Consider the following 12,252-nt stretch of genomic DNA (forward strand, 5'->3'; position numbering starts at 1 on the left):
ACGGGACGGCTGCAGATGTCTGCGAACGGTTGGAACAGCTGCGTCTGCGGCGTCTTATGATGCCTCGACCGACACAGCTGTCGCCTCCTGCAGGCAGAGTTATTGAACTGCTGGGTTTCAGCGCTGCGGGGCTACATTCATAAAACCACCATGGGTTTAAACTGTTAATTAGCTGCTTAGAGTGACGACTAGCGATTTTTTTTTTCTTCTTTCCTCCTTTTTTCTACACTTGGCATCATTTCCTGTCTACATGACTTCACAGTACTGGCATTTAACATGTGCTCTTATCCAGAGCGACGTACAGTGTACCCAGAGTAGCCTGAGGGGCAGTAGAGGGTTAGGTGCCTTGCTCAAGGGTATTTCAGCCATTCCTGCTGGTCCAGGGAATCAAACTGGCGACCTTTTGGTCCCAAAGCTGCTTCTCTAACCATTAGGCCATGGCTTCATTTACCTTCAAAGTCACCTGCTGTAAGAAGAAGTTCTGTTCATTAAAGATGAGATAATTGTGATTAGTGCCCAGCGTTATGCTTATTCAGGGGTGAGGGGTGGATTTACAGAGCGCAGTGTTGTTAGCCCTCACAGCCCCCACTGATACAGTATGTGGACGCATTGATCAGCTGATCTAGAGTTATTGTCGGAGAGTGTGGAGGCATTATCGGAGGAAGGATTACCTGGCCCTCGTTTTGTCCTGGTGTATGTGAGAAGGTGTTATTTAACTTCTTGTCACTATGCCCTCCCCTCCGTTGCAAAACCTGTTACTCACCCAGACACCCAGAGAAACGCGCACAAACGACCCCGTACATAATGAACACGGGCCAAATGACTGCTGGCATTGATTGCCTTCTCTCTGCAATTATGTTCCTATTGTTTACTTTCTAGCAGCCTATTTATTCCAAAGGAATTCAATAATTATTGTTTTATTTAGTGCTAAAGTGAGGTAGCGTGGTCCGGGCTGCTACAAGGGAGGAGGACAGACTGTCTTCACGGTCTCTCGACGTCTTTTTTCATTTCCCCTCTCAGCCCGTATGCGTGTGATTATGGATAGTCATCTGCCTCCACCTCGATCCGATGCTTTAATCTGTGACAAAGAGCTTCCAAGGAACTGGAATGAATCACAAAGATCAGGTAGACTTTTTACTCAGGCAAACGAGGCCTGCTGTGACCAGGGAGACACTGTTACTCGATCACATGATGAGAAGGGCTTGAGCTCGGAGAATAGCCAGGGGAAATTGAGGGCTTATGGAAGGGAAGGGAGGTGGGGAAGCGGTAGGTATGTAGCTTAGGGGTGGGTAAACTCCGTTCCCCCCCAGCCACAGCACCACGTCCGGGTATGTCGCTGCTCGCAGTGGCTAATTTGAACCAGCCGCAGCATTTGGCATCCAGCGCAAACTACTGTGGTCACGGCCGGCTTCTGCTCCTGCTGCAGAGGAAGAGTAACAAAACAAAAAGAGAAGGTGGTGAACATTCACTCTCTGTCTCGCCCACTCGTACACTATACACACTTGCGCTGAGATATGATACTGCGAACCGCCTATTATTTGAATTACGACTGCCTATTATTTGAATCTTTTTGCTCAAAGCGCTGACCTCATGGGCTAATATTTCAGCCATGATATCACCCATCCTAACAAAAGATCCTTTGCTACTTTTCAAGTTATCTTTCAGAATCAAAATGTGTTGCGCCAAATGAGGACACCATTATGGCTACAGGAACCGTGATATCATGCCATTTCTAGTAAGCAGGTTGTTGGCTAATGGTTACAGTTTTTTGGCTTCGCTCTGGACTTTTCATCATTCAGACTCGCACCAGACATCAGACAGAGTAAATATATAGGACACCAAAATAGAATAGAATAGAATAGAATAGGACAGTTCAGTGTGTGTGTGTGTGTGTGTGTGTGTGGAAAATACCCGGCTTCACCACTTAGTGCAGAGAATCATTGGGCTAATTACAAAGCAATACACATCCCAGACACACTCTGTCTCCAGCTCAGTGGGAATTGGGCAGCTCTGGGAGAAATTGATAGCTATTTAGCCACTTTGGCCACTAGATAGTCATCTGTTTTCATGCATTAATTTTATATTAACTGCACCGCCAGTGGAAATTGACGTAGGACCCGAAAGCATGCGCGCGTAATGCGGCTGGTGTTCCCATCACACACAGCACATGTGCGCTCAGTGCCACTTGCGTTTTGCTGTAAGGATTTCTTCAGCTGGACGTTTCCGCAGTAAACGCGCCATGCCTCCGCGCTGCGCCTGAAGCGCTCTCCAGAAGCCGAAGCGCCGCTCGGTGTGAAAGGTGAATTTTTTTACAGCCCATTAAAGTGGATGCTAATGTAGATCGGTGCACAGCAGCAGGTAGGTGTGGAAACTGATACCTGCGGATAATGCACGCTGGAGCCAGGGTTGAGTTGCAGTGAAGTGGAAGAGGTGGCGCCCACGGCTTACCTACACGAACACGGGAGCCTGATTCATCTGCCGGTAGTGAGAGTGTGTGTGCGCGTACATGTCTCACATTTTGCCTTTTTTGTGCCTGTGTGTGCTTTGAAAGTAGAAGAACTGCCCGGGTAATAGGGAGGTGAACGCTTTGCACAGTTTCTTCTCCAGTAGTATGTTTGATTCAATTGTGGATGCATTTCCCTCAGAATTACTCTTTTTTATGCAGATTGTTTACACTTGCCGTGATGGAAAATATCAATTAAAGCCAAACTAGGTGACGAAAAAACTTCAAATCACTCAACAAACACTTTTGTAACAGGAGTGCAATGTAAATACAGTAACTAGCATCAAGGGCGAGCAAACATTTACTGGAAGTGAGGTATATAAGGATTAAAGAGTCGTTGAAAGGGTATAATAACATTAAGCGTCTTACATTGTTAACGAGACCATCACTGATGGCGTAGCTCACTCTGGCCCCGTCTAGTCCAGAATGAACGATCTAAAGTGGGCCACCTTCCTTGTGCAATAAATGTTGCAAGCTATATACACTATATACACGCTATACACTACCGTTCAAAAGTTTGAGGTCACTTTGAAATGTCCTTATTTTTGAAAGAAAAGCACTGTTTGTGGCGGCACGGTGGTGTAGTGGTTAGCGCTGTCGCCTCACAGCAAGAAGGTCCTGGGTTCGAGCCCCGGGGCCGGCGAGGGCCTTTCTGTGTGGAGTTTGCATGTTCTCCGCGTGTCCGCGTGGGTTTCCTCCGGGTGCTCCGGTTTCCTCCACAGTCCAAAGACATGCAGGTTAGGTTAACTGGTGACTCTAAATTGAGCGTAGGTGTGAATGTGAGTGTGAATGGTTGTCTGTGTCTATGTGTCAGCCCTGTGATGACCTGGCGACTTGTCCAGGGTGTACCCCGCCTTTCGCCCGTAGTCAGCTGGGATAGGCTCCAGCTTGCCTGCGACCCTGTAGAACAGGATAAAGCGGCTAGAGATAATGAGATGAGATGAGAAGCACTGTTCGTTTCAATGAAGATCACTTTAAACTAATCAGAAATCCACTCTATACATTGCTAATGTGGTAAATGACTATTCTAGCTGCAAATGTCTGGTTTTTGGTGCAATATCTCCATAGGTGTATAGAGGCCCATTTCCAGCAACTCTCACTCCAGTGTTCTAATGGTACAATGTGTTTGCTCATTGCCTCAGAAGGCTAATGGATGATTAGAAAACCCTTGTACAATCATGTTAGCACAGCTGAAAACAGTTTAGCTCTTTAGAGAAGCTATAAAACTGACCTTCCTTTGAGCAGATTGAGGCTACATCCACACGACAACTGCAACGAGATGTTATTTTAAAAAAAATCGCGTCCACATGGGCAACGATCAGTAAAATATCAGGTCCATATGGCAACGCAACGCTTGCTGAAAACGATGCAATACACATGCCACACCTCTAGGGGCGCTGTAAGACGGTCCCTTCGGAGACACCAGAACAATAGAAGAAGTAAGGACGCATGCGCATAAACTATTATGCGCGAGACTTCATATTAGCCACAAAGTCAGAAAAATCTGTTTGTAAAATTACATTATAATGACCAAATACAATGAAAAGTATTTTTCCAGTCTCACCTGTGAAAGGTAATCCCATGTGATCTCGTTTGGACGGTAAACCTGTTGGTACAGTTAAACGCAGCACATGAATGAGGCATCTTTATTCTCCACTTTGACCCATCCAATATGGCGGCGAGGATGACGTATGATTCTACGCGGAAGGCGGCGTCTTTAATGGTCTGGAATAAATTGAATGCTACACGTTGATGGATTAATTTGTTGTTCTACGCCCTTTTTGAGGAATGTATTGTAGGACTTAAACCAACATCTGAAGAGGTGAGATCGCTCCTTTTTTTCCCTATTTTTGCTGGCGGGATTGACTCTGCCCTAAGGGCTATTCTCTCTCTCTCTCTCTCTCTCTCTCACTTTGCACCATTACACAATAAATATTCACAGTGAAAATATTTTGTAAGCGCGTTTCATGAACCAAGTTATAGGATTTGTTGACAACTCACATCGAGTTCGTTACACTTCTACCCGGCATGAAGCACTCACAGTCATGTGGTTATGACGTCATCGTAAACAAATCCGTTCTACTCATCCAGACGACTTCGCAACGGCAACGTTGCCAGATCTTTCCACTCTGGAACCCGTTCTCAAAAGATTGCGTTTTGGGGCACCCAAAACGCTGGTGCCGTGTGGACGCCAGGCCGAAACGATAAACAATTGTATCGGATTCACCTGAATCCGTTGCCGTGTGGACAGGGCCTGAGTTTCTGGAGCATCACATTTGTGGGGTCGATTAAATGCTCAAAATGGCCAAAAAAATGTCTTGACTAGGTTTTCTATTCATTTTACAACTTATGGTGGTAAATAAAAGTGTGACTTTTCATGGAAAACACAAAATTGCCTGGGTGACCCCAAACTTTTGAACGGTAGTGTATATAGAAGCAATATCCACCCTAGGAATACCGAACTATTTGCCAGAAAGAATCGAAAACGGTTAAGAATTGACCAAGAAGCGATTTTTGTTGAACTGTTCATTAAGGCTTGATTAGTCCATAACTTCATTAATAATTGTAATTAAGCAAATCTGAGTAGAAGTTCTATGCACCCTAGGTACCCCTACCTTCATGCCAGAAAGAATTGAGAGAGAAGAAGTGATTTTCGTGAAATGTGGACGACGCCGGATGGACAACACATGATGGCATAAACTCATCACCTGTCGGATGGATGAGCTAACAACTGATGCAGAAAACTAGCTGTGCTAAAGCTAGCATGCTGTTCCTCTTTCCTAGCTGTCAGTTATCACTAGCTTGTTGTTTATTGTTAGTAAATTAGTTAAAGTGAGAGGTTTTTTTTGTTTTGTTTTTTCAAAATGAAATAACACTGGTGCATTGTGGGATACATCTTGAAGACTTGGAAATTCTTCTTGAAGTTCTTGTACTGTTTGTGGTTTGGATTTAGTGTTTTAGCATGCAAATGTTAGCATGCATCTCATTTCCACACATGCTAACGTTGCTAACAAGGAAATCCTGAAATGGAATTTTACCCCTGTAATCCACAGTCCTGCACATTTGGTTTCTCTTGTGAACTGACAGGTCAGAGGTCAGATAGATACAGTGAAGAGAAAGTAAGTGCTCCCTGAAGCTAGTGCATTGTTCATATACGATATGTTGTGCATCCTATCCCATTCATTATACTGGCTTTTTTCACTGGTCAAATTTGATTTCATATTTATTCTGAAAAAGTGTTTTGTTTTGTTTTGTTTTTAAGAGGTGTCTCCTGTATTGCTATAGCAAGAGATCAAAAATCATAAATCCCTAAATATTGGCACCTCCGTATTTCCCCATAGCTTGAATGTTCGTCCCCTTCGTGACTAACATTAACATCAAACTCGTTTAATGGTTTTGGGATGACCTGGAAGCCCCACACTCTCAAACGCCATGGCTTTTTTTGGGGCTCCAGGGGGCCCAAGCATGGCTTGGTGAAGGGTAAGATCCTCAGCAGCACCTTGTTCACCATCACCACCACCTCCACCCCCTGATCTCTGCTCTCCAAACATGACTTTTTCATTAAGTTGCTGAATTCCTGCACTCCAGTTGGAGGTGATTTATCAGCACCAAGTTTCATTTCAGGATCATAGGAAACAGACACACACGCGCATACACACACACACACACACACACACACATATATATATATATATATATATATATATATATATATATATATATATATATATACAGAGACCATCTCTCTTATGCATTATTGTGTTTCACTTCCAGACCTAGGGATCTGTGTGTGTGTGCCAGTGTGTTTAGGGTAGGATGGAAGATTACAAGGAGATAACATCTCCAGAGGTCACTCATGTGGATAGCTTTAGATGAAATGCAGTGTGAATTTCGTGTGCATGTGTGTGTGTGTGTGTGTTGAAGGAAAGTAGAGAGCTCTCCTCACTCCAGGGATATGTATAATGAGCACTATTACAGCATCTGATGTCTCCTGGGACATCTATGGTGAAACTACCATAGTGATGTCTCTGATAATGGAGGTAATGATGAGATGTTTGATTCTTCTTCACTCTTTCCTGTCCTGTCACTCTCCTTGTGCTTGTGTCTGGTGAGTTCCTTGTGTCTAGAATGTCCTGAAGTTACTGCAGATCAGAAATCGGTGGCGTTGGTGGTTTGGAGCAGGCAGGGGGCTGGGGATTGCTGTGATATATGGCGTGTTTCTGGGCCAGGCCAGCTCAGGTTCACCCCCTTTGTAAATCCTGCCCTTTTGTGAGAGCTATAAAACTCGTAGCCTTTTCTTCAACGCCCTCGAAGCCGGCTTTGAAGTTCTGTTTCATTTCAGTGTCATCTGTTTTGCTTTTGTTTGGTTTTTTTGCGTCTATTTGTTCTTGCCTTGTGTGTGAGTGAGAATCAATGATCCTCATTTATCAGTCTTATTCAACTTATTAAAGTTGTGTGTAAAAGTTTTGGTCGGCCAAACTGAGCTACAAATATCTAAAAAAAACAAAAAAATTGCTGATTTTCTATGTAAGCACTTACCTATGTTTAGAAAATGCAAATCGGCTATAAATAAATCACCGAGCACATTTATTTGCAGCAGCGCTGATTTACTTTTAGCGACGTCAGCAAAACTCCATAAAAGGCAATGAGACAAAAAAAAAAAATCACTCAGACAAAATGACAACTGAACAGTGAACAAGCACCTCCTAAGCTTGGCATGCGCTAAATCTTCCAGGAATTCTAAAGAGCTAAGCCTTTGCAGCATATCCTTTTTTTTTTTTTTAATTCCATCCACATTCTCTGGATATGAGCAATTGTGCGCTCTGATTGGCTACTCTACTACTAGGATATCAGCTTATATACCGCGAGTAGAGAAAAAAACAAAATGGCGGCACGTGTTGCTGAACCAACCGAGGACGAAAGAAAAACTCTACTCGAAAACAAAATGCAAAAAAATAAAAAAAGCAACAAAATATGGAATAAAAGTATTTACTTATTTTAAATTTCATTTTAATAAATATTTTATTTTCATAAAATAATAATTATTATTATTATTAAATATTTTTTACTTGTTTATTTATTTTATCATTATTATTTTTAAAATTAAAAGTATTTATTTATTCAGTGCTACGTGCCTCGTCAGCTATCAGCTCATGTACGACCAGATTTCATGGAATAACTGTAAAATAGGGTGGCATTACTTTTGTCCCAATAAAATACCTTTCCTTAATTTTCTTAATTCACGGATATTTTTATTTTATTTTTTTTATTTTTTTGGGGGGGATGCTTTCTTTCAGGTCATTAATATTAATATGAAACAACCCAAGTTTTAAAATTGAATTTCAATGAAATTAATGTACGTATTCGAAACAAAGGAACGTTTTAAACTTGACTGCATGATCCGTATGTAAAAGCGAAGTAACTCAGCGACAGTGATACAGTTTGGAGCCAATCAGATTAGCAAGTTTAATCTGAGGCCCGAATGTTTTTCTGAACCGAATGGACTTTCATGAACCCCACGTTTTTTTGGGTTTTTTTTCCACTGATCCGATGATTGGTCCTTTTTCGCTTTGTGCTTAGTACACATGATTAGTTAAAGAAGAGAAATTCAAGTCAGAGGGGAAAAAAAAAATCCTGAACGTCCAGTAGCACCTCCTCAATGACATCATTCTTCCACTTCAAACATGAAGGAAGGAGAGGAAGAAAGCGAGAGAGGAAGCGAGCATGTGATTCAGAGAGAGAGAGAAAGCAAAGCCTTTTACAATCACCTAATAACTCCATTACATGAAGCTGTGGGGCACACAGAAGAAAGCAAAAGCCCATTCCTGGAAGCTGTGGCCCTAATGTACAGCTTAGGTGTACAATTGAGACATACGATACCTGAGCCGATGGAATACAATTGCCCAGAAAAAAAAAAAAACCCTTATGGCGATATTAGGATATTACCAGAAAATTAAATATTACCACAGGATAACTGAGCACATTTTAGGGAACATAATATTTTAATCTTTAATATTTTTCCCTGCTCTGTCTGATGTCAACACCTCACGTGTCACTAATTGGGTTACGAAATCTAATGTTTCTTCTGTGCCATTTTGCTAGGTTAAAAACAAAAGCATTCATTTCTACACCGCACACTGCAGGGTGAGCTTAGCCTCGTCTTAATGAATCAATTTGTTTTGCTTGACCTTTGTTCGGTTTGGAGGATTACGAGCTTCTCGTTCCATGAGAATATCACTGAACACAAAAGCTTACAGTCACCTGTGTGCTGTGATTCTGCTGCATCCTCATGACCTCATGACTTACAAATCAAACACCTTCTCGTTCGCCTCATTTGGCAGCTGAGCCGTGCTGGGATTTGAACTCAACACCTTCCCGATCAGCCTTAACCGATAAGCCAGGGCTTCCTGAATAGATCCAGAAAACGAACACAGCTCATTTCATTGATCCGGCTCTCGTTGCCGGTTTCTGTTTACCCAGGCTTGGAGACCCTCAAGATCCACCTCACATGTTTAAAAAGATGAAATGCGCGAAAGGAAAATTTATTTTTAATAATACAGCCCGCAGATCTTGATGAAACATTAATGACGGAGGGTGAGAGGTTTTTTTTTGTTGTTGTTTTTTGAGTTGGGTATATTATTGGACTCGATTCCAAAGCTGTGGAGAGATGTCTTTTTTTTTTTTGCTCATGTCTATGAACATGAAATCTGGCTAGAGAGATGATGACCATGAAGATTAAGGGAAGAGAAAGAATTACGCAAGATTGGCATTGATCGTAGCCACCCTGTAGCTACCCGTCGATAGGCTTTGGTGTTTGAAACAGCCGTAGCGAGGGGTAATAGTGTGCATGAGCGAGGCACTTTTTCAGGCAACATGCCGGGATGCTGATGAGGTAGTAGGAGAGCCGTGGTCAGACACGTGTAGCTGTAAAGCCATGTTATCCGCTCTCGGCCTTGTCTCATTGATTGAGGCTTGTGTGCTCGATGATCGGGTGTGGGAGCGGCAGATGGAAGTGTTGTGTCACTGAAGGGTATGTGATGTGGTCAGGCTTGTTGTGGCTTTGTGGATTGTCGGTCATCTCTTATTCTCTTATACACACACACACATACACACATATCCCCCTCCTCCTTTCTAACCTTTTCCCCATCAAGGAACGTTCTAGATGCTTTTGGAGTGTGGTTTTGTATCTCTGTCTGTAAGCGAGATCAATATTTAGCATCCCATGCGTGAAACAGGCAGATGTTTGGAGGTTTCCTTTTCAGACGCGAGCGTCTTCTCCTGAGTGAAGGAGATCAATGCTTCCTTTTTTCTCGCAATGTCTTCACACTCGTCCTCTGGTGGCAAGTCGCTCTATCAAATCCCTGGCGTTTGATGACAGAGACAGGGTGTCTCCCTTCTACTCTCTGCTCTGGATGTCTTATTAGTTCAGGACAGTGCCGAATGTTTTCGTGTTATTTAAACAACGCCCCTGATTTGTCATTGATTCGTTCATCCTAAAGCAGACGGGATGTGAAAGTGAGAACGCAGCGCTAACACGTTTCTTTCTTTCTCACATTAATCTCTCTGTGCAGCACCTACAGCAGCATGAGAGTGCAGTGGAGGGCGAGGCCTCTTACTACCACTGCGTCTTGTGTAACTACTCCACCAAGGCCAAGCTCAACCTCATCCAGCACGTGCGCTCCATGAAGCACCAGCGCAGCGAAAGCCTGCGCAAACTGCAGCGCCTGCAGAAAGGACTGCCGGAGGAGGAGGAGGACCTGAGCGCCATCTTCACCATCCGCAAGTGTCCTTCCGCCGATATCGGTAGGAACAAATGATGTTCACTTAGACACATATGCACAACTCTACAAGCTAACACTAAAATGAAGGCATTTCGTCTATAACACTGCACTCAAGTCTAATATTACAGCCGAATATTTGTTGCACAGTACAATGAGCTCTCAGTATCTGTCATTCCAACAGCTGCAGAATAATATCCGTATGTGTCTCGACAGGACCTGAGTCATGTTCTCTTATAGCCATGATGGTGATTCTTTTGTTCAGGAACAGGATGATGCGATGTGAGAATGGCGAGGGACTTTGGTCACGTTTCAAAGAACAACTGAACAAGAAGTCGACCAAAATCGAGCACTTGCATTGTGAACGTAATGTTTGGACACGTTGCGAGATCAGATTTCTATTAAAAGACAATTTGTTTCGTGGAACTTCCAGGTCAGGACTGAGGAAAAATCCTCATCCTCATCCTGCGTCCAGCACATTCCCTCGACAGGCACTTTAGATAGATAGATAGATAGATAGATAGATAGATAGATAGATAGATAGATAGATAGACAGGTAGGTAGACAGGTAGGTTGATTGATTGATTGATTGATTGATTGATTTCCATTATTGATTCCAAGCTGGGAAATTGTTTTGTTACAGCAGCAAGTTATCAGACACGTAAAAAGAAAAAGACACACTGTACAACAGAAAACAGAATTTAACAAAAAGATCCCAAGAACAAGCCGACTACACAATCTCATCTCATCTCATTATCTCTAGCCGCTTTATCCTTCTACAGGGTCGCAGGCAAGCTGGAGCCTATCCCAGCTGACTACGGGCGAAAGGCGGGGTACACCCTGGACAAGTCACCAGGTCATCACAGGGCTGACACATAGACACAGACAACCATTCACACTCACATTCACACCTACGGTCAATTTAGAGTCGCCAGTTAACCTAACCTGCATGTCTTTGGACTGTGGGGGAAACCGGAGCACCCGGAGGAAACCCACGCGGACACGGGGAGAACATGCAAACTCCGCACAGAAAGGCCCTCGCCGACCCCGGGGCTCGAACCCAGGACCTTCTTGCTGTGAGGCGACAGCGCTAACCACTACACCACCATGCCGCCCCGACTACACAATATACAGATAAAAATGTAACAATAGAAATATATATCTATAAGTGCTTTGTCCATGTGAATGTGCATTAATCGTGCTAAAAACAAAAAATAGCCTCAATGACGTTGTAGCTCATACCAGCCAAGATGCCCATAAAATCGTAAATATGACAGGTGGCACCACCATCTTGACAACTTTTATGCACACCCACCTGGAGAACATTGTATGTGAGTTTGATCGAAATGCGATCAATCCTGTAGGAGGAGTAGCGATTTTTGTAAATTGTGGACGGACGACGACGGACGACGCATGATCGCATAAACTCATCCAGCCTGGCCTACGACCGGATGAGCTGATAAAAACTGTGCAAGAGTGGCAGTATTGAACAGAAGATAGATAGATAGATAGATAGATAGATAGATAGATAGATAGATAGATAGATAGATAGATAGATAGATAGATAGATAGATAGATAGAAATGAACTTTAATGGTGCAAAAGTGACTAATGACAGTAAACAAATAAGCTCTGGCAGTGCAAAAGTTACCGAGGACCAGGGTCGTAAAGAGGACTACACAGCAGAGAGGTCAGAGTCACTTTAGTGCTGAAAGTTTTTCAATTATTTTTTCCCCCAGTATGTACGGTATTTAGCTCTTTGGAAGACAGTCATCTGCTGTTTTTCTGCATCAAAGCCGAGCTCTATGGTGTACAAACAAGCGATCAAGTCAGTGGATTTCCTGAAAAGCAGACTATCCGTGTCGTGGGTATCGAACAGCTATCCGGCGACGAAGTATAGACAAAGATGGCATCTGCGGGGACAAAAAAACAAAAGGCAGGGGTTAAAAGCGGGGGTCCTTGCATTAGTCAG

General features: G+C 43.2%; 1 protein-coding gene across 2 annotated transcripts in view; it reads left to right on the forward strand.

Annotated features, from left to right (window-relative positions):
• zfhx3b (zinc finger homeobox 3b) overlaps positions 1 to 12,252 on the forward strand; it is a 162,976-nt gene that overhangs the window by 35,297 nt on the left and 115,427 nt on the right. For both annotated transcript variants that reach the window (XM_060940809.1, XM_060940810.1), the window contains exon 3: positions 10,075 to 10,306. In XM_060940809.1, the coding sequence (XP_060796792.1) occupies positions 10,075 to 10,306 (232 nt within the window). The remainder of the gene's footprint in view (positions 1 to 10,074; positions 10,307 to 12,252) is intronic.

Source organism: Neoarius graeffei, chromosome 15, assembly GCF_027579695.1.
Source record: "Neoarius graeffei isolate fNeoGra1 chromosome 15, fNeoGra1.pri, whole genome shotgun sequence".
NCBI lineage: Eukaryota > Metazoa > Chordata > Actinopteri > Siluriformes > Ariidae > Neoarius > Neoarius graeffei.